Source organism: Vitis vinifera, chromosome 10 (assembly GCF_030704535.1).
Source record: "Vitis vinifera cultivar Pinot Noir 40024 chromosome 10, ASM3070453v1".
NCBI lineage: Eukaryota > Viridiplantae > Streptophyta > Magnoliopsida > Vitales > Vitaceae > Vitis > Vitis vinifera.
Window position 1 is genome coordinate 15700632 of NC_081814.1, and position 24034 is coordinate 15724665.

A 24034-nucleotide genomic window follows, 5' to 3' on the forward strand; every position below is an offset into this window, starting at 1 on the left:
AGTGCTGCAGGAGCTAATGTGAGATTTGTGTACTTATGCGGCACGTCGTTTCTGATTGGATTTGATCTCCTCGACAAGCACGAATAATATCCCACGGATTGCTGTCCAATAAACACATAAGTAAACCTTTGATTTTGTAAATATTTATCTTTTATTATTATAAAATTCTTAATTTATAATTATTTTTTATACTAAGAAAACAAAGTGAATATTTAATAACTTTTTGAAAACAATTCTAAAAAACAGTTTACACAATTTTTAAGAATAATTTTTGAAATTTATTTTTTAATATTTTGTAAAATAAAAATATGTCAAAGAACTTAAAATATTTTTAACATATTTTTAATATTTTAAAAATAATTTTTATATTCAATATTTTATTTTTAATAATTTCACATATTTATATAATTATTTTTTGAAAACAATCCTAAAAAATAAATAAAAATAATAAAAAATAGTTAAAATATATTTTATGAAAATATCATATATTTTTTAAAATAAAAAACAGTTTTTAGTTATTAAACGTGTTTTTTTTTTTATTTCAATTATAAAGTAGGCCTAAAGTTATTCATACTCAGTTGGGAATGGTTTTTTTCAAAAGAAATATTATTTAAAAAATGTTATTTTTGTAAAATATTAGAAATTTTAATTGTGACAAAGAATGAATAAAAAAAAATATTAAAATAAAATGTGATAGTTTTAAGAATATTTTTGGAGGGGGTATATAATTTTTTTTTTTTTTTTCTAAAAGACTGCTCGTGCAAGAAAAGCAGCCCTTCGAAGATTATACAAAGAAAAGCAGCCCGCCCCACATTTGTGGCAACAAAATTCCTTAACCATGGTTGAATCAGCAACACGGTTTCTAACCAGGGTTATCGAAACCCTATCTCTGGATAACGCGTTAGGCGCATTTTTGCTCTTCTTTGTGGCCATCCCACGTGGCAAACAAACCATTCAGTCGTGCTTTCACGTTCTCCGCCGGCCACCGCCACGTGGCGGTAATCGCCTTTCCCGCCATTCACTTGCTTTACGGGCTACCGGCAGCGCCCGTCAACATCACCGAAACTTCCACTGGTGTGCAACAAGGGAGGGGCACTTTGGTAATTAGAACATCTATTTATTTACATAGATAATGAATAATAAATATTTATTCTTTTGTATTTTTTGGTCGGGGGAAGCTGGCATGATTGCTGAGAGTGTAGACCGCAATTGACGAACTACAGTTGTCTCTCTCTCTACGATCTCTGCAATTAGGTACTTCTTATGCATTTTCTTTTCTTTTCTGCTTCTCATTTTTCCGACTCTTGTTTTTGAAACGAAATTATTGGCATAAAAGAGGAAAGTGTTCTTGAAATTTATGTTTATTCTTGTGATTTCAACAATCTTTTTTTTTGGGGAAAATAGGCATGTTTTAGTAGAAGGGTGGCAATTTTGGAGTTGAATTTCAGTTGAAAATTCTGTTATCTCAAACTTTTGTTGTTTAATTTGGGGAATTTTTCTTTTAAGAGTTTTTTATTTATTTATTTATTTATTTATTTTTATTTGTAAGTCTTTTTATTTTTTTATTTTTTCATTTGGGATTGCTTTCAAATTCCTAGCTTTGGTGTTGAATTGCAACTTGTTTTAATTTCTGGATTTTTCTGTGATTGTTTGCCGAGAAAAACTGCGGAATATTGAAGGAAAATGGATGTGAAGTTTTACCTTTCTTTTGTTCCTTCCTTTCTACTTGTTACTAAAATGAAGCATTCAAGCTAAAGTATTTTTAATAGATTGATATTTAGTTAACTTTTTTAAGCTAAACTATGTAATATATGAGGTTTGAATTTTTCTCATCTTTTAAAACAGCTATTAGGGCCGGGACGAGAATACCAAACGGATTTGAAAGTAAAATCTTACATCATGTTAAAATTTTTAATTTTGCTCTGTGGGCGTTTTTATTTTTATTTTTTGAATTTATTTTTATTTTATTAATTTTAATGTTTTATGAAATACTCAGTCAGACTGAGTATGTGAGATAAGGCTTCATTGTTCAATGCGCTGACATTTTCTTTTTGAGTTCAGAATGGGTGGTATTGTTTCAAAATATAAATGAGTATTTTACTCATTCCAATTTGATTAGGTCATTTGAGTATGATTGTTCTTTTTCTTTTTGATTTTGGACAATGTCATACCAAATGAATAATATGGTTGTGGGTGTCTGATGAATGGATATGGAACTAATGAAGATATAATGGTTTTGTCTCTTATAGAACTGCGGTGAAGTTTGTCGAGTTGTGATTAGAATTGCACTATTCTGATCACTTAATAATGGATTCTGCAAGGAGCTGGTTTAAAAAATTTCATCCTAAAAAGGATAAAATGAGTTCTAACAAAGAGACAGACAATATGAAGGATTTGTATAAGCCTCCAGTGGATGAGGCTCCTTCAAATTCCACAAAAGAGAAGGTTGCTGCCGCAAAGCATTATATCGAGAATCATTACAAAGCACAAATGAAAAATCTGCAAGACAGAAAGGAGAGGTAATTTAGAGAAATTTTAAATCCTTGGGATCATTTCTCTGCATTTGATTATTTTATAAGTTTGGCCAAATGATTACCATTGTGTGCTTATCTGTCAATGCTAATATCCTAAGAAAGACCATGTTGTTCCTTTTGTTGGTACAGTTATCAAATGCTCCCATTTTCACTTTATATTTCCAAAAAGCTTTTGTGTTGTTATGTAAAATGTAGATCATAAATTGTCTAATACCTGAAGAGGCTTGAGAGTGAACATGTGTGTGTGAGAGAGTTGTATGCAAGATAAAAAAGAGCAATGAGCAGTACAAAATTGAGAATCCTTAGTTCACAGATGGTAAAACCATGTTGTTGCCTTTACACATTGTTATGAAAGAGGTGGATAAAAAATTGTCATCAAAACTCTGAATCATCGAAACTTTGAATCTTGCTAAAGAGAGACAGAGGGAGAGAGGGAGAGAGAGGGAGGGAGGGAGTTTTATGCAAGATAGAAAAGAATGTTGAGCAAAATAAATGTGAGAATTGTTAGTTTTGCAGAGAAAGTAAAAATAGAGAAAATAAAAAAATTGTCTTTATTGAAACTTTGAATCTTAATGATACCTGAAAGGTTTCCAAATCATTTGACTGGCAAGGTGGATTATGCTTCAGGAAGCACCTCTATTATATGGCTAGAGGGACTACTAAATTCCATTTTGAACCTTTATCATTATGAGTAAGAGCACTGCATGTACTGCTAGGAATACAGGAAGGGTTACTTGTGAAGGAAGCTTTAAAATGGGCTCCAGTCCCCCAAAAAGGGGGATCTGTGCTATATACATAATCATTAGAGTTTGGAGACCAAGTAGGAGACCAAACTGGCGAGTCACTGACTTATGACATAGGCTGGGATTAGGTTTGGTGAATAATATGGATTTTGATTTATTGTTTCATCATTTTATGCTTTAGAAACCATTTCAGGGTTTTCTTAAGGGACTACTAATTTCATTTTCCTTATTTGGTATCACTGTTCAGAACTATGGGCCATTGGCAGGCCAAGTTTGTTCTGCTAGCTGTCTGGCTGACACTGCACATTTTGTCTTGTAGTTATGTTATGTTCTTGTCTTAGTAATGATTTTTAGGTTTCAATTTTATTTTTGTTTTTTTATTCTATTTTTTATTATTTGGGAGGATTTGAGCAGTTGGACTTACACATTATGCAATTGCTCAATAATTTTTCATAGATGTTCTCAACTTCACTCCTTGGTTGTCTCTAACTCCACCATTGAATTTGCATTTATTGAGTTTAAATCTTTATTGTGTTTGTGTAGATGCATATATGATTTTATGCCTGCTATGAATTCATGCCTATGGTTGGTAATTGTCCATCTATACAAAAGCATTCTTGTTCAAGTTAAGAATGCTAGGTTCCTTCTATAACTGGTTAAATCTCTTGTGAGTATGTCCAAAACCACAAAGTTCCTTTTCATTTTTAATTGAATTTTAAGAGATCTCTTAATTTTTCCATCAGGTTTGGCTGACTGTAGGTGTCTTTAGCCTTTAGTTTGTTACTATCAGAATATTTATTTAGTTCTTTATTTTCAACATTTCAGTTCCACTGAATGTTTCCAGCATTTCCATTCTTTCTCTCTTAGAGTGCTAAAAATTTATTGAATTTTTATTTTTTTTTGTTGACTAAATGCAGACGCTGGGTCTTGGAGAGGAAACTTGCTGATGCTGATGTATCTGAGGAAGAGCAAATCAATCTTCTGAAATATTTTGAGAGAAAGGAGACAGAGTATATGCGTATCCAAAGACATAAGATGGGTGTTGATGACTTTGAACTTTTGACCATTATAGGAAGAGGTGCCTTTGGAGAGGTTTTTATCTACTTACCTTGTACTATTTTATGTTATGCACCTTTTCTTAACATTCTCAGTTGAGATGACATTTGTCTAGTCTAATTTTGGGGTTGTTGTGGAGTATACTTTTTGTTCTGGTTGTATTAAATACTTAATTTGTTGCTTGTTTCTTTGTCGGGTGCACAAATCATTAATTGGGGATTATAGATAAATGGATAGGGAACTTGAACTTGAGACCTCAATTTTGAGCTACCGGTTTAACCCAAAAGCTTAAGCTATTAGGTATTGGATAGAGAACTTGAACTTGAGACCTCAATTTTGAGCTACCAATCTATCCCAAAAGCTTAAGCTATTAGGTAGTGAACCAAAAATGTACACAAACCAACATAAGATATGCGTTGGTAATCTTGAACTTTTGATCATTATAGGAGTGATGCATTTTGGGGATTTTATTTTATTTTTTAATTTTATACTATTTTTAAGGAGTTATTTTTTCTACAATCTTTTGTACTTTTTCTTGATATCCGAAATGATCTGACATTTGTCTAATCTATTCTCAAGATTGTAATGGAGTTTGTGTTGTGTTATTCTTTACACTATATACTTAACAGGTTAATTGATTCTTTTGAACTATTACCTTTCTCATGGATCTTTATATATTTTTTTTCTTCTTTCATGAGGACTAGTGTAGTTTTCCTCATTTTTTGTGGTGAGGTTCACTAAAATAAAAGACTTTACTTACATCATTAGATTATGACATTTACCTTTGATGCAAAAGCTTTTGTTTCCTTGGTTTGAAATTTCATCCCTATTATGTTGACCCACTATCAACTCGAATACTACCTGCAATTCTGATAATTCCGCTGACACCTTGTAAGATATATAATTGACCTCTCCTATTGATGTTTGTCAATTAACAATGTTAAACATGTGGGTGAAATGTCTAAATGCCCCTTTACTTTTTAAAAGCAAAATAGTGTTTTTTCTGCACTACAACAACCTATCTCTGTTGCCAAACAAATGAAAAAGCACAATTAGCCCCATTTTAGTCCTAATCCCTAAAATTATAAAATTATTTATTTGTTAAATTTCTTAGTAACCAAATATGGAGTAATTCCTTCATCTTCCTCATTCTTTTTCATCCTATTAGCCCTAATCACCAAAATCATAAATGCCTTCATTTATTAAATTTATCAACATACAAATGGGGGTAAATTAAATCCACTAGTAGTCATATTCAGATTTTTTCTTAGCAATTTAATATAAGTACATTGAATGATCAAGTCTTTTCTTAGAAGCCAAACAGGGAGTGAATTGAATGTCAAGTATAATCCCTTGAAACAATCCAAAATTTCTAATCACAAACAGATTGAGGTGGATTTAATTCTTTTTTACTAAAATTTCTCATGAATTGAAAGTCTTCTGAAAAGATTCTAGGGGGTTACAAATAAAATGGGGTGCTCAAATCGGATCAGAGGAGTTTGTGAGTAGTTTTTGTTGAATATATGTACTTGAGGATGCTTCATTGGGTGGAGAAGAAGACAACGGCTTGGAACTTTCCCAATAAACCTTTCCCATGCCCAAGCTACAACAAATAGGTTCACAGTGTCTTGAATTTCCCCCAAAATTGAAGATTGGGTTGGGCATTGCTTGAGGTTTTTGCTAGGAATCAAAACAAATTAGACAAACAACGAGGGCTTCGATGCAAAAAAATTTCTTGAGGAAGGTTTGGGTGAGAAAATTAGGGTGAAATTTCAAGGGTTGTAATAAAAAATAATGGGGGATATGTTTAATATTCTCATTTCTATTTGTTTGAAAAGAAATAGCTTTATGCCTTGGTTGTGTGTGCCATGGGCATGCACATGACTATGGTTTGTGCATGAGCTGCTGTGGATTTTGGAAAATAATTAAAAAATGAAAGTATGAGGAAGATATGTATTTAGGAAGAAGAATGTGCAGATCCTGAGGTTCTGGGTAAGGGTTTGTATAGAGTTTTGAGGAGGAAGGAGAAAATTTATGGTTTAAGGTTAATTTAGAGTTAATTTATGATTTGGGGTTAATGTAATTTGTTTGGTTGCTTTTTTTTTATTCTTGTTTGGTTGCTTTTTTTTTATTCTTGTTTGGTTGCCAGTTGAAATGAGTCTCATTTGGAGTTAAATGGTAAACCTGGAATTTTTAGAAAGAATTTTGGTTGATGTTTGCAAAAATGCTGACTCTGTAAACAAAGTGGTAAGGGAAGAGTGGTTGCTTTATTTGATCAAAACTTGAGGGGAGGACTTCATAATATTTGACACCAAATGGGCTGTTAGTGTAAATGTCAGACACCTTAGAGGAGGTGGTTATAATTTTGTCAAGGTTTCAGTAATTTTTTAGGTTTCTTTAATTTCCCATGTATATATAACAGGAAATAATTAAACATTAAACAACAAGAATTCCATGAAACCTGCTGTCAACATGTCCCCTAAAAGGATAGTATGTGGAAAATCCTTTCTAGCCAATAAATCAATATCTGCTGGTTGGATGATCTAAACATGCATCTTCATTCCACCCCTTTGACAATATTAAGAGAATTTATTTATTTTTGTATCATGAAAAGTATGCTAGCCGTAATACAAAGTCTAGAACATGCTTACTCATCAATATTACTATTTCCTGACCATTCTTTTTGTTAGATTAATTCTACATAGTCCAGTTTCTTACATGTCTTGGCCTTGCCCCTTTACATCTCTGTTACTGTTGATCTATTAGGCATCATTGTGTCTAGTTTCATGTTCGGTCATCTTATTCAATTTTAGAATATACATACGTACAAATAACTGTGTTATATCTGTATATAATATCACTCTCATTCAACCCACTATTTATCTTTCTCAAGTGGGCTACATGATTCCTGGCTTACCATTTTATCTATTCAAAATCTTTGTATTCAGTTTAAGCCTAGAGATTGTTGAATCTACCTAGTAGTTCCACCCATCTTAATCTTTGCTTTCCCCTCTCCTTATTCTGTATCCAATTCTTTTTACTTCTCTTATTTGTAGTTATTAGTAGAAATACAAATGGCGTATTCAATAGCTGTTAAACTCTTAGTTATAGGGACTTTAATGTGAATGTATTTGCTGTAACCATGCAGGTGAGACTTTGCAGAGAAAAAACTACTGGCCATGTGTATGCCATGAAAAAGCTCAAGAAATCAGAGATGCTTCGGAGGGGCCAGGTACCTTCTGGGTCATTTGTGCTGCTTTTTTCCTTTGTGAATAAATATGATCTATAAATAAATAACAAGTGATTTACTGAATTGTACTCAACAAAGCTTTACCCATACTGTTGCTGGTCGGCTGCATGAATTCTGTTTTGCCATATTGCTCTGTCGAGGGACACATTTTTGTTTGTGAATGTATTAACATTTGTTGAAAACATCTAGGTTTCATAGTGGTAAAGGTTATACTGGCGGTGGACTTATGCAATCCTCTCCCCCCCCTCTTCCCCTTCCTTTTTTTTGTGCTTGGAACTGGCTGTATAAAAGATAAAAGTCCCACCATTGCATAGGCTTTGTTGAAAAGATTTTGTATTGAAAACAAAAATATTTAAATTTTTTATTAGATACTTGATAAAGAAAAGACCATTACAAGTCTATCAGGAGACATTTGATATAAAAAGGAAACGCATACAGAAAAGCCATGCTGAAAACAATTAGAGATTTCATCAACATATGGCTAAAGAACTTTGGGTTTCATCTACTTAAGCCTAAATCAAACATACACTTATCTTATTAGCTCTGATCACTACTGTTTTTGTATTTCTTTTCTTCTTTTTTGAAGGTGGAACATGTTAAAGCTGAACGGAATCTTCTTGCTGAGGTTGACAGTGCTTGCATTGTCAAGCTTTATTGCTCCTTTCAAGATCAAGAATTTTTATATCTTATAATGGAATATCTTCCGGGGGGTGACATGATGACGTTACTAATGCGCAAGGATACCTTGACTGAGGATGAGGCAAGGTTTTATGTTGGGCAGACAGTCCTTGCCATTGAGTCTATTCACAAGCACAACTACATCCACAGGTTTACTTCACATCTTTTTGTCCCCTTTGTTTATGAGATACGTGTTACCAATTGGTTAGAGCTGTTAGACTACTATGGTGATATTCCTACAGCATGGTTGGCATGTGGTACATACCTTGTGGATGTTATCCATCTATCAATGAGTCTAACCTTGCTATCCTGCTTTGGAAAATAATCACTTCAGTTAACCCTATATTTCTAATGTAGTGACCTTTTTATTTAGATTTCCTCATGGTATCAAATTGATTCAATATATGTCTTGTCTGGCCTTGCATGTTACAGGTAGTTGAGATGAGATATCCATTTACATTTATTCTGTAACAAATCTAATTGTAATCTAATGCTTGATTCCAACCCTGGGGCATGCATACCATTTATGCATACCTCTTTTATTTTATTTTACTTATTTTTAACTTGTATACATCTTTAGCATGCATGCATACATATACCTTAAAGTCCTTGGTAAATGAATTTGTTTTCCTTCACAGGGATATCAAGCCTGACAATTTATTGCTTGATCGTTATGGCCATATGAAACTTTCAGATTTTGGGTTGTGCAAACCCTTGGACTGTAGTAGTTTTCCCAATCTTAGTGAGAATGACTATGGAGTGGGAAAAAATATCAAACCTACATTAGACAGTGACAAACATTCTAACATGCCTTCTGCACCGAGGCGGACTCAGCAGGAACAATTATTACACTGGCAAAAGAACAGAAGAATGTTGGTATGTTTCTCTTATCTCTTCTGGAATTTATTCATCCTTTGAACCAAAGATGCAAACAAAATCATTGAAATGTTGAATTGAAAGATGTTGGAATTTTTGGCATTCTGATTATGGGTTAGACATGCCTTGTAAAAAAGCAAGCAACCTGGAGATGATTGCCTGCCATGTTGGTAAAAAAGCTGCCTACCTAACTGTCACTTCCCTTGCCTTTAAATTCAGTTACAGAGCATTCATTCAAGGATAATTGTCATAACCAAACAGGAGAACCTGAATAGAAATGAACTTAGTTTTGCTCATGCAATGGACTGGAGTAGTATTAAACGTGGTTAAACTTGCTGATTTTGACATGTTTTGCTGAGAAAGGGTCCTCGGCGAGATGCTCTAGGAATTCCAACCAATAAGCTACATCAGGCTGTGTGAAGTTTGTTGCCATTTTGTATTCTCGTTTACTTAAGCAAAAAACATAAAAAGCCTTTCAATCACATAATTTTTTTTTGATAGGTAATAAAAGGGGCTTGTATCAAAACCGCCTAAAAGATGGCGAAACAATTACACTAGAAGTATACAAACAAAGCCCAAAAAAAGCTAGGAAGTAAGGAGACAAAAAGAACCCCGCCCCTTACTTGACAAACAACCAATCTACAAAATCTATCAAAGACAACGCGTGATCCTCTATATACACCTTAGCCCAATTTACTAAAGTATACATAAAAATAGATTTAATTGCTTGGTTGGACCACTCGATGTCATTGAAAACTCTTCTATTTCTTTCATTCCAAATAGTCCACCATAAGCATAAGGAGGGGGGGGGGGGGGGGGGGGGGGGGGGGCAGCCCTCCACACTTTCTCCTGTTATATAACTACAAATGTAAATATAACCACAAATAATCAAATATTTGGAATACTTAACATGTACAAGGAGTGTGTATATAATTTTTTTTTTCTAGTGCCTATTTCCTTTTAAGATGATATATTGGATTTTTATGATATGATGGTCTGATTGTGCAATCAAACAGTGTAAATCAGTGATTTGGCTCCTTAACGAGTTAATGTCTGTCTGGTCCAGAGTAGATAGTGATGCATATAGGCTGTGTTCTGTTCATGGAATTAGGAGATTGGGTTAGATTATACTAGTCTTGAGAAGTAGCATCTCTTGGGAACATGATGTAGGAATTTGTTGCTCCCCATTTTATTCAGAAACTGCAGATTCTACTCTTGGAATGGACTTTGAATATATATGTATGTATGTATGTATGTATGTATGTATGTATGCATGCAGGTATGGTGACATTATTGGTGGGCCATGGTAGGGAAATTTTATGGTTTCTTGTGAGGTTGGAACCATCATGGTTATATATATAATGCTGACTTTATTGGTGGGCCTTGGTAGGGAAATTTTATGGTTTTAAGCCTTATGAGGTTGGAACCATCATGGTTTTAGGGTTTATTAATGGAATTTATGGCAGAATGGGATGAACTTTGAAGATGCCCTTGAGACTTGGTTCAAGTGGTAAAGGCTTGAGGTTGGTTTGTGGGAGGTTCCGGGTTCAAGTCCTAATGAGGACAAAAAGGGAAAAAATAAAAAATAAAAATGAGGTTGCTGAAATTTCTACAGCAGCTGGCCTAAGGTTTTGGGGGTGTTTGGGGGCTAAACTGAAGATAAAAACAGGTTAGGGTTATGAAAGTGGAGTCCTCTTGGTTTAAAAATAGAGAAAACCATGGCTGGTTTTGCAAAATGTTTGCCCATCAATGTGAGAAAACCTTCAATGTTTAAAAGCCTACTAAATCCCCTATAAATTTTATTATTCAAAGTCCGATCCCTAGGGGCCATAGTAATAGATTCTTGAAAATTTTTGAGGAGACCAAAAACCTTCCAAAACAAGAATAATCAACATAAATGACTCAAATTCTTCAATGTTGAAAGCAAACAGATGATGTGCTGGTTTGCTACTTGTTACCATGATTGGGTTCAAAATAGAAACAAATAAATAGGAATTTTTGGAAGATAAGGTTGATTGAACTAGTTGCTGGGCAGACCACCTTTTGCCTTGGTTTTCTGAGGGGAGTTACATTAGGACAAGTGTCTAATCTGACTTTACATGTATCACACAGTCATTACTCAGTTGATTGCTGTTTGTACCTGGAATAAATATAGTGAATAGCATTCTCCCCATCCAAGTATAAACATCAATACTGAAAGAGTAAGTATCTTTCATCACCATAAATTATTATGCTCCCTCAAAGAACAATCGTAAATCCTTGAGAGAACTATTGTGAGGAGAGCTTCATGGCTCTTAACAGAGAATGATAAGAGACTGTCAGCCACCCAAAAGACAATTCATATGGCTTTCCATAGTCCTATCTGTATTTTCATCCTAGATTATACTTCTCCTTGATGCCTTGCCTTTCCCTCAAAATAAAAATTCTCTCCCCATCCTGATTCCATTGATAGCAGACCGATTTGTTCATCTTTTGCAACTTAAAGAGAATGGAGAGGTTTGGATAGATATTTTTTATTTTGGGAAAATTATGCTTTGACAACCTGCAAAAATAATGAATGAATGCAACCCCCCCCTTTTCACCCTTACCTATCAAGTACCTTACTTAAAAATAATCCCTTCCACATGCCCTTTAACCATAATTTGCTCTTTGTTCTAAAAGTGTAGTTCTCATTTACTTTATGAATCCCTCTACTTCAATGCACCCACCTTAATGCACCGAATTTCACTTTTTTCTACCTTTCATAATTTTTTCCCCTAATTGTCAATTTTTTAATGATGAATATTAATTCTTCTTTGGTAAAAAATGAATAACATTTTAAAAATTTATGAATATTTTAAATATTCACACAAATTTTGTAAAGAATAAAGACATAATTTTTTAATGAATAATATAAATGGTAATAATAATAAAAATAACAATCACGGAATTTTGTTAGAATTAATCATATTTTAGTAGATTATAAAATATGGTTTTAATAAGGTCATAAATTGTATTTTTTTTTATAAAAATAAATAATAGTATTTTAGAAACTCATGATGATTAAGAATTTTTTGTTTAAAATGAATTATAAAAAAAGCATAACAAATTTTAATAAATATGTAAAAAAACCACTTTTTTTCATTACGCATATAGATTTACTCATCAATTATAGATAGGGTATTACCAACTAGTTTGGTTTGAAAAATTCTCATAATAATAATTTTTGGGTTTTAAATTATTCTAAAAATTATTAGGCTTGTTAAATTATCCATGCACAAGTCTCGTGTGATTAGTAATATGTTTGCCTATAAATAAAATTCCTAAAGTTATGTTATGTGTAGAGGAGCACCTAGCATAATCATTTTTTACTAGTTTTATTGTAGGAAATTTTGGAATTATTGGCTTAAATTTTTAATTCCAAATTATTTCTAAAATTTTTTAGGTTTGTTAACAAATTCAATACATTAAATCTTGTTTGATTTGGAGTTTGTTTGCCTAATGAAAAATTTAAAGAAGTATGGTTATGTGTAGAAGAGAAACCAATAGTCATTTTGGTCCTGCCCTTGAGGCTTGACTCAAGTGTTAAAGGGTTGGGGAGGGTTTGTGGAAGGTTCTAGGTTCAAGTCCCAGTGAGGACAAAAAATTTACCTATATATATTGTTAGAAATTTGAGGCTAATCCAACCTATGGTAATCACCCTAGAGGGAGGGTGAATAGGGTGATGGTTTCTTTTTGCAAATTTAAACAAGTGAATGCAAGAGACAATTATATGCAAGTATATAATAATCAATATATAGACAATTGCATATAAATTAAAGAGTAGGGAAGAGAGAATGCAAACACAAGAGTTTATAGTGGTTTGGCGCAACCCGGCCTACATCCACTCTCCTCTAGCTTCAATCCCGAGCTTGAGGTTCCACTAATCCAAGGCTTCCAAATCAAGCCTTCAAGCAATACAATTGGATTATGGTTCCAATTCACCTTCTTGGACTTTTGGCTCTAAGCACCCTTTACACTTCTCAAAAGATATCCCACTCTTGAACAATCCCTCAAGTGATACCCCATACTTGAGGAACTTCCTCTCAAAGATTTACAAATGAATGATCTTTCAAAAATCCTAGCACAAGAACTTTAAGCTCAAATGATACAAGAAAAACTAAGATTAAATAGTGTACTAAAGATATGCAAGTTTTGAAATCATGGTGCACTAAAAAATACTCTTCCAAGACTCAAATATAATCAAGAAAGATTTGGGAAGGTTAAACTTTTTAAACAATGAAGATTGGAGCCTTTTTATAGAAGAGAAAAGCCAAACTAGCTGTTTGGGGTTCGACCGGTTGAGTTAGGGGTCGACCGGTTGACTAGCCGTTAGCATTAAATGCTTGGCAGGTGACCGTTGGGCCTCAACCGGACCTCGATCGGACCTCAACCGGTTGAGGTTCAACCTTGACCGGGAAGAGAAGGCCACTGGGGGAGAGAGAAACCGGTTGAGGTTCAACCTTGACCGGGAAGAGAAGGCCACTGGGGGAGAGAGAAACTTTTTGGCCTCCCTCAACCGGTCCTCGACCGGACGATCACAACCGGTCGACCGGTTGAACCGGCTGAGCCATTTTTTGGCTCAACACCCAACCTTTTTCAACTTAAAACCTTTTAACACAAGTTTGAAAATCATTTAACACAAGGTTTTAATTGAAAACATGAAATCATCCAATTCTTAAGATATTTAAAACAATATTACTCTTGGATGATTTTGGTGCATAAATAAAGAATGAAATGCATGAAATTCCTAGTGCACCAACAACCTTACAAAGAGATCTTATGAAGCTTTGGTCTTGAAAAACTCTTCTCTTTGAGGTGGTCTTCTTCTTCATGATTTCTCCTTGGCTTGATTTGTCTTTGTGATTGCCACTTTGGAAATCGTCTTGCCTAATCACACTTGAAATATGATCATTAGTTCTAAACCTTGTTTTGTTATCATCAAAATCAAGATTAACCAAACCTTGGTTTCACATATATATATGAACCGATAGTCATTTTGGTCCAATTTTGGCCAAGGAAATTCTAGTGTTAATTCACCTAATTTTTGAGTTCCAAATTATTTTTAAAAATTCATCGACTTGTTAACGAATTTAACACATTAAGTCCTTTTGATTTGGAGTTCGTTTGCTTAGTAAACAAATTTGAGGAAGTTATGGGAAATACAGTGGAAGTTGGGCAAAGAAGTGTGTACTATTTGTTTATGCATGTACTACCCTATGTGTAGACATGTACTACTTTGGCTATTGAGCAAAGACTTCAAGCCCCCTCAATGAGTTTGCTAACTTCTTCAAATTTTCTCACTAAGTAAAAGAACTCCAAATAATATGAAACTTGATGCGTTGAATTCATTATCAAATTAATTTTGAAAAATAATTTGAAGCTAAAAAATTAAGTCAAATAACTAGTTTAAAATAATTCTATCAAATTTTCCTTTGCATATAACTATACTTTTTTGAATTTTCTTATTACACAAATGGACCTAGAATTGAATGAGGCTTAATGTGTTAGATTCCTTCACTAGCTAGTAATTTTTGAAAATAATTTGGAACTCGGAAATTTTGTTAATTATTGTAAGAATTCTAAGCAAATTTGTTTAGATTTCTTGACAGTAATTGGCAAGTAAATGTATACGAGTGATGAAAAAATTTAGTTTATTCACATATATAGAAATAAGTAAATTGTATTTGTTTTATAATTCATTTGAAATAAAATATTATTAACTATTATCATGTTTTAAAAGATTATTATTTATTTTTAAGAAAAAGTAGTTTATCGATTTATTAAAATATCATTATTTATATTTTATAATTTCTATTCAAATATTATTATTTTTAACCAAAAAAACATAATTTGTGTTTTTATTATTCATGTTATTATTTATAAAATTTATCAATATATTATTTATTTAAAAAATTATTATGAATTTGTTTTGTATTTATTTCTTATATTTAAGATTTATTTAAAATAAATAAACATTTCCATGAATTTATAAATATTAGAATTCATTGTTAAAATTTTTAAAATGTTATTATTTATTTTTAGTGGAAAAAAAATACAATATTAATATTTCTTTAAAAAATTGATAAAGGGAGAAATTTTTTTATAGAAGGTGAAAAGAAAAAAGAAAGAAAAAGAAAATGAGTGCATGTAGCAAGGTGGATGGGTTTGTAAAGTAGGTGAGAAAGATACTTTTATTATAAAAGCAAAGTTATTGTTCAAGGGCATGTGGGAGAGATTAGTTTTAAAATAAGGTACGGGATAGGTAAAAGTGAAAAGTGGGAGCTTCATTTATTCAATATTTTCAAAAAAGGCCCCAACATATAATTTTCCCTACTTTTTTTTTCCTTATTACCTGATATAAACATGATGATAGTAGAGGTGAATGTCATTGCTGATAATTTTTAGAGGACTGGGTTTTACTTTCCCTATTACCTTTTCCCAAAATCAGTTTTGGTTTATTTTGGTGATCATTCCGTGCTTTTGCTCTGATGCATGTATGTATGTGATCTTTTGTGAACATTTTATATTACAAACTTAAGCTCAAGTTGATTTTACTTGTTTCAATGACTGTGTTTCGGTGATTGCTGTGTAATGACTATGATTCAGCAGAAAATGGTTTAGGTGCATGCTTTTTGCCACTCTGGACTACACTTCTTTTATTTGAATAAAAATCTCAGGTATTGGATATATTTTGAGTCTGTTTTGTATTTATAGTTCTGTCATATGCTATCTAGGCTTATTCAACAGTTGGGACTCCCGACTACATTGCCCCAGAAGTACTGCTGAAGAAAGGATATGGAATGGAGTGTGATTGGTTAGTTAATTTGACCTTATTAGATGCTTTAATTCTTGTAATCATTTTAAACTTGCAACTAGACATTGCTTACAGGTGGTCTCTTGGGGCAATTATGTATGAGATGCTTGTGGGATATCCACCTTTTTATTCTGAGGAACCAATGTCAACATGCAGAAAGGTATATGTGTTGACTTTGTTATTCCAATTTTTTATCATTTTATTTTATTTTATTTTTGAAAATCTGGGAAAAATATCACACCAGAGGTTTATCACTATGACTGAAACAAAATAGTATGAAATATGTGAGGGGTGTCTTTGTTTAAAATCAACCATTATTTTTTCTTTATCTATTGATTAACTGCTTAGTAAGAATTTTTAAATTGTATAAAAGCATAACCATATCTTTTAATCTGCATAACAAGGGTGCTCCCTGGACTCAGACTTGAGATGAGGTTGCAAATAAATGTGGGAGCAACTTGAGCATGATGCATGTTTCTCAGAGGGGTGATTGTGCAATAAAAATCATCCAGAATATAGGTTAATTGGTAAATAGAAAAAGAATTAGCTTAGCAAGAAAACTTTTACTCCTATTGCATACTGACAGGATTAAAAGTTATCTATCTAGAGAATCTAAAAAACAGTGTCCAATGAGAGGGAACTTTTACTCTAAAGTTTTCATGATAATGAAGCAATTGATTAGGGCATATTCTGATTAATGAAAAGGATAAAATCTGATACAAGCCAAATGGTGCTCCAACAAGATTGTACTTCATTTTTGTATGTGCCTGGCCTGCTAAAACTTCATAATCAAACCTAGTTTGCTTTTCTTATTGGAAAACTGAAAAAGCTCGTAATGTAGGATAAAAAAGTGGAAAGATCACAAATTCAATAGGCATCCTACCAATTGATTAATCCATTGAAAATATTGAAAGTATTTATTATGATTCAGATAAAAATATTTTTAAAAAGTAAAGTTACATCCTCTTATAATGAATAAAAAAGTATCCACCACCAAATAGATAGTTTGCCTTCTAAGTGTGATGCTTGAATGCTAATATGCTTGTTGTGAGCATAGATAAAGCCATAAGTCTTTTGATGATAGCCCTTTTGTCGATTGAATTTCCCAAGAGGAGCTGTGGTTGGAAATGTTCTTATCTTATTTTGGGTTCCATCAGGCTTGATATTCTAGAATTTGAAAAATTTCTTGATTGGGTTTGTGCAATCAAGAAGTTTTTTACTACTGAGACTGAAAGAAAATGTGAAAGTTTGTAGCAATGACTAATAAGACTTTGTGGTTCTAAATAGGCTGTATGGGAAAAGGTATGTAAGCAGGATGTATTTTGCTAATTGGTAACGAGGGGGTGATGCATATCTTGTGGAGGGTTGGTGATGTTCACCTGCTACCATCCAAAGTTGAGGCTAAACTTGCTTTGGTATTCCTGTCCCTCTTTGAAGGGGAATCTGTGTGGAGGAATTCTGAAGTTCCAACGGGAAGCTATCAAAGTCAGCACCTAGGAACCAGTTAAGCCTGCATGCTTAGAATGCGAAACTAGGTGTACCAATTTCTCTTTTTGGGAACCTATTCTGCATTAATCATATTAATTTCTCCCTGTTAAATACCTGACCCTTGTTCTTGAGACCAAGATCTTTCATACGTGTGTTTGTGTGCATGTGCATTTCAAGTGTTGCTTTCTTTAGTTATATGTTTTAACCTTGAAACCACCCCATCTGTGCTATTGGTTATGATCATAGTTAAGTACTTAATATAGTGTTAGCATGCATTTTTCCTTTTGGTATGGTTCATAAAGTTATTGATGATGGCATTGTGTTTGTATATCCTGATCAAACAATTGTTCAGCTAATGCTGTGCAGATAGTAAATTGGAGAACACACTTGAAATTCCCTGAAGAGGCGAAGCTTTCTGCAGAGGCTAAAGATCTCATAAGCAGACTCCTGTGCAATGTGGCACACAGGCTAGGGACTAAAGGAGCACATGAAATCAAAGTCAGCATACTTCAACTTTCTCAAGTTTCTATTGATCCATTATTTTGGTAATGCATCTTTGTTAAAATTTAGTGGCTGGTTTTTATATCAGGCACACCCATGGTTTAAAGGTATCCAATGGGAAAGCTTATATCAGATGGAAGCTGCTTTTGTACCAGAGGTTAATGATGAGTTAGACACACAGAACTTTGAGAAATTTGAAGAGGTAAGAATGGTGGGTTTTCTATAATTTATTAATATATCTAAGAGGTATTGTCTGGTGCCTATTTGATGTTTTTAATCACATAAAGGTGAATATCAGAACCCATGTCTGTTAGTTTGAATATTTGTTTTTGTTCTTTTTAAAATTTAGAGAAATATTCAACCCTATGACATGTCACAGGTTATGTTGTTAGCAGTTTAGATGAGAAAACTCAGAAGCATTGTTGTAACGTGGCTTTGTTCTTTCCAACATGCTTGCTGATGGTTCCCTATGTGCATTCTTTTCCCCCTGATATATTTTAAGTGACAGTGTGCTTCACCATATGCGTTGATTATCTATTCCAATTTAACTATGAAAGTCGTGTATGTTTGTGATTTTACATCAATTTTACATCCATAGCACACAAAATAAAGTATTTGAGTTAGTGAATCCTTTGAGTTTATGAATGGAACAAGTGTTCATATACTTGTTTCCTGTTTTCACAAATTGAAGATTGTGTGTTAGATAGGTTGCATGATTTACTCAATAAGTCAAGCTGTTAACCATTTTTTTTTTCTGGTTCTTTAGAAAGTGACTCGCATTTTGAATTCTTGGATATCCAGTCATGTTTGTGGTTGTTTGACTTCTTCATTGTTCAGTCGACTGTGTGTTGACATTTATGTCGCTTGATTTGTGTATATCTTGTTCAATATAGTAATTATTTTTTAACTTGTTCATGTGTCAATTGAAATATGTAAGGATAGATTGTCATGAAGACAGCTCTTGGGACCTCCAAATATTTGTTTCTGGACTAGATATGCTGCAGTCAATTTCATTGGATGATGCTATTCATCAGAAAATTTGCGGTCTTGTTGAGATTGTTGCTAGCATTCATGTGATGCATTATTTTAAACAACTGCACAATTTGGAATCCATTATTTTAAACAACTGCACTATTTGGACTAAGTTCTAAGTTGGCAGTTTCATCAATGAAGAAAATGACCAGGTTGTAGCCAGTGTTCAAAAGCAGAAGACTAGGTGTTAGGATTTGTGAATGCTTGGTGTTGTAAGCCTTGAGGTTTACTGCCTCTTTGCATTATGGGTGTTCATTGGGTAATGTAGGGCTGCTAAGTGTTGAAGGAGTGATTAGAAATCATAATAATGGCATAGTGTTGAGAGCTTTCTTTGAACTTGCTAGAGAGGGATTGACCATTAAGAGAAATTCTCACTTTTTGGCCTCACAATGGTATAGCACTTTATATTTACATATATACTACTTTACCTAGAAGCTCAAGTTGAAGCTACATTGTGGAATTCACTTTATTTTTTTGTTTCTTTTTGGGCTTACTGCACAGACTTTTTTAAACCCTACCCTTTGAGTGTAATTCAGCTTAGTTGGCTCTCGATTTGTAGATGTTAGGGTTGGGTTATAGGGGCTGCTGTTGGTTTACTTGTATAGGCCTTTTTGTTCTTTTTGTATAACCTTCTTTGTTTTGTGGAGGTTTGCTTAGTTACTTTTGATCAGGTTTGTTTTTCATGAGGAGGACCTCTCATCCTTCTTTTGTTTTTCTATTAATACATATGTTTGTTTCTGATCAAAAAAATAAAAATAAAAATGGCAATACTAGTATTGTGAAAGTTTCATTAAATATGAGATGATAGAAACCTCATTCAGCTTAAAAAAGGGCTTCAATGTGAAGTAACATTGCCCTTGGTTTTGAGCACTTTTTTAAGCCATAAGATCTTTTAATGAAATTACCTAAATGTGCTCGAGAGCTTTTGATCCAGCTAAGGCTCTGGGTTTTCTAACCTCTTGTTCAAGGGGGATTCTGATATTGTTATCTTTTGAGTGTCTAAAAGGGAAAGAGGTCCATGAAGATATGACGACTCCAAATTATTAATGCTTCTATAGACTAAAGATGCTCTTTTTCTTGGATCCATGCTTAGCTAATCATGTTCCAGATGTTTCAGCAAAACAAGGAGAATACCCGGTTTCCTTTGTAGGGTTATTTTATTTTATTTTCTGTTTTTTTAATTTTATTTATACATTTGCATGTTTTGTCTTTGTTTTTTTTTTTTTCTTTTTTTTTGTTTTTGTTTTCTACCACACTGATTTTTGTAGAGATTTTTTGTCTATACATTGTTTTGTTACCTCTTTCAGTTGTGCAGTTAGTTTTACTATTCTTTTGCAGTCTTTCATTTTTACTTATTTTTCTTTATCAGTGTTTGTATCAAAAGTAATTCATAAAGTCTTTATCTATTTTGATGTCCAAAGTTGTGGCTTGAATGTGTATTAAATGAGATGTATAATTCTTCTTGGAGTTGTCCAAAACTGATTCTACTTCTGAACAGTTATATTTTCATTCAACAAAAGTTAAGGATGTTGGGTATGGGTTCATTGTTGATAAGTTGATTTCATCAATGGCTCTTTCTTGCCTCTGAGCTTTAAAGTATATGCACATATTCCACAGGTCCACCAAAAGTGCATATCTCTATGTGTCCATGCAGTCTATTTTTTGTGATATGATTTCTTGAACTATCATACTGAAGGTTATCTGACCACAGAAATTAAATGATTTATCTTCTTGGTATTACTCCCCCACCTTTTCTAATGTCTTGTTGAATTCCTTTGTATTTTATAAAAAGTCTGATTGTTGCGAAGAGTTAGCTGGCATTTTCCCTGTAGTTTATGGGGTTAGATAGTATGCATCTAGTTCAAAAGGCTGTGAAAAGATGCTCTCACTTGAAGTTTATACACAAAGATATGCCTTGTCTGTATATATTTTACTTTCCTAACTTCTTCCACACTTGGGTATTGGCAGAATGCATGTTTCAATTCTCTTTGACATCTTTTGTTGTTATCATTTTTGCATTTATGAATTATGATGATATACCTTTTGCTACTGTGTGCACAGTTGGGGACTACAGCTCAATCGTCATCAAGGTCAGGTCCCTGGAAGAAGGTAAGTTTCAGACCTTGTATTAATCTTTTGCATTTATGAATTGGTTTCAATCTTGTTTCTCATCATTGGTGGCTGGGGATTTTAGGCATTGCCATTTAATTGCAATATGTTGAAACGAACACTTTGTTTTTGTTCAAAAATAAAGGATGTCACATGGAATGTGTGTACTTATCTTTGTAGGACAAAAATATTAAGCCATTATCAAACAAGATGGGAAAGGAAAAATAAAATCCTGTAAAAGGAAATTGAAAGTGCAAACAAAATAAAAAGAGGGAGAAGAGAATGGATACAAAATTCTGTATGCTAACAGTAAGTTTGTACAAAAAGGGTACATGACTGTAAGAGTGTTGAGTGAATGGAAGCTCAGAAATCTTTGTTGGTTTTAATTTCAGGGTTTTGGGATTTGCTTGTGTATATCCCTTTCTATGGACAGGGAATTACTACTATGTTTTGTGGCAGGCCCAATAAGGGATGACTTGAACCACAAGACATCATGGAGATAAAATCCTGGTGGGTTGTGGAAACGTAGTGTATTATGGAAGAGGATAGAAGATAATAAAGTCCTGATACATTAGGAATTTAAGTCCTGAATATTCAGAAATTAATTATCTATTAAAAAAATATATAAATTGAAAGATCATAAACTATGATGTGAAATCACTGGCTTTTTTATAGAAGAGGTGAAGGAAAAAGGCCAAAAAATTCTGATTTCTCATAAGGTGAGTTTTCCACATGAAAAACCTAGAATGCTGTTTTACTACTCGACATATGGTGTGTTCCTCTAATCATAATTTTATGGGGATCGTATCTTGATACACTTTTACTTATGGCTGTTTTAGAAAATACTGCATGATTGTGGCAGGGTCAATTGATAGTTCACTCATTGTCTTCAAAATTCAACAGTCCATTTGTATGATTTTATAGATGCATTGAAGGTTTAGTAACAAGCAGTAGGTGTGGCATAATAGATGCCTGTTTTAGTTTTGTATAAATGTGGGAAGTATGCAAAGTACAGGATCCATTTAATTTTATATCTGATATATGTATTGGATATCGTCCATCGTTGTTGATCAGTGGTCTTTGTACATCATCATGGCTATCTTTTTTATTTCCTGGTAATTAACTTTGTGCTTATTTGATTCAAATTAGGCATCGACATTTTTTATAGCTTAAAGCTACACTAAGTTTCTTTTTCAAGAGTCAAGATATTGGAACAATGAAATTGTTTATTTTAACAGGATGGCTGGACTTGTATAAAATCTGAGAAGTTCAAAGCTGGATCCAAGCTTTCCTGTTAAGATTCATAAAATTTATAAATCTTTTTTTTTTTTTTTAGGATATGTAAATTGTGAACATTTAGCCATGACTTCGCTGTTTAATAGATATATATGTTTATATATATTGGGTTCCTATTTTTTTGTATCTCTAAGTGCAATGTTGCATGGACAAGTAAGATGGATTGACAGAAATTTGAGTTTTGCTAAAATAGAAGATTTCAAAGAGCATGATTATATAGTTTTACAAATATGCAAATGGTTATGTTGAATTTTTGAGTTCCCTCTCTATAGTCTTTTCTGAAATGAAACATATTTCCAAGGTTGAGTATTTTAAATTTGATTTTTTGTTGGTATAACTGTCAATAAAAGCCCAGATTTTTTAAATTTGATCTTTGTTTCATCCTTGTTCTAATAGATTTTGATTAGTAATAGGTGTCTTGCCTTGTCTAGGCATGTTTGCCCTTGTCTTTCCTGTGTTTAAAATTGCACCATCTTTTCATCCCATGAGTGTTTGTTTCCTTGTGTTTGTGTTTTGAAAATTTTCTTGACATACAGCCTTTTGGTGAGTTTTTGCTACTTAGCTCATCTTTTATTTCTAGTAGTCTGTATCTAGAATTTGAGAATTCTTTGATTCCTTATTTCATTGCAGATGCTTCCATCCAAGGATGTAAATTTCGTTGGTTATACATACAAGAATTTTGAAATTGTCAACGAGCATCATGTGCCTGGCATTGGTTAGTATTGACCTATAAAAATTTGTAATCAGTAGCTTGTTATGATTCAAAAACCCAAACTTTTCTATGATAGACCCATAATTCTATATTTTATTACGAAGTTTCCCTTTTACATGGCCATGTCATGCACATTTGTGACTGTGGGATTATCTCTACCCTTATATGCACCGGATGTTTGAAATTTTTTCTTAGAGATTTACCGACTGTTGAATATGTATGAGTGCAGCTGAGTTAAAGAAAAAGACGAATAAACCGAGGAGGCCATCTATCAAGACACTGTTTGGTATTTTTCTGATAGCTGTTTTCATTTTCTTTCGAGTTATTTTCTGCATATGAATTCTCATTCACTGACACCTCTACTTGTTTCTACCTATTTCCATAGATACCCCTGATCCTCCTGATCAGCCTGTTCAGGGAAGCTTTATTAACCTTTTGCCTACTCAAGTGGAGGTCTCTGAAAGCCCTGAGCAATCACCTCAATCTAACAGACCGCCGAAATACCCACAAAGACCTATGCAAAGATGAAAGACAAGGTGGGCTTCACAAGTAAATTGTCCATAGTCAAAGCAAACAATAGGAAAGCAATTTTTTCAAATGTAAAGCCAGGCAGTAAAATGGGTTTTTGGGTTTCTATATTCTTTATGTTCTGCAATATAAGAACTCACTGTCTCATAGTCTCTTCTTTGTTGTTGTGTCAATAGCACAAATGATGATCCCCCGTATAATCACCTTGATTTTAGAAGGTAAGTGAAGAAGTATTGCAGCTTAGTTTTCTACATGTAATTTATTGTTTGTTTTCCTGTTATGCAGTTGATGTAACACACTTGTGGTTGATAACATCTCATTTAAAGTGATTGTGTAGTTGGTCCTCATAAAATATAAGATAAAACATGCATCCTGTTGCAATATTGGTTGCTCCAA

At 33.1% G+C, this 24034-nt stretch overlaps 1 protein-coding gene across 2 annotated transcripts; it reads left to right on the forward strand.

Moving 5' to 3' along the window:
• Positions 1 to 1145: 1145 nt before the first annotated feature.
• On the forward strand, positions 1146 to 24034 carry LOC100244001 (uncharacterized). Of its 2 annotated transcripts, XM_010657481.3 has the most exons (15): positions 1146 to 1254; positions 2250 to 2519; positions 4195 to 4369; positions 7482 to 7565; positions 8170 to 8411; positions 8900 to 9137; positions 15893 to 15972; positions 16048 to 16132; positions 17827 to 17958; positions 18050 to 18163; positions 21055 to 21102; positions 23029 to 23113; positions 23340 to 23396; positions 23496 to 23646; positions 23815 to 24034. In XM_010657481.3, the coding sequence occupies exons 2-14, from the start codon at positions 2308 to 2310 to the stop codon at positions 23636 to 23638; spliced, it is 1695 nt and encodes a 564-aa protein (XP_010655783.1). In that variant the 5' UTR covers positions 1146 to 1254; positions 2250 to 2307; the 3' UTR covers positions 23639 to 23646; positions 23815 to 24034. The 2 variants fall into 2 exon arrangements, 1 of the variants encoding a protein (XP_010655783.1); XR_009466778.1 differs by lacking the exon at positions 23815 to 24034 and having other exon boundaries at positions 23306 to 23396; positions 23496 to 23613.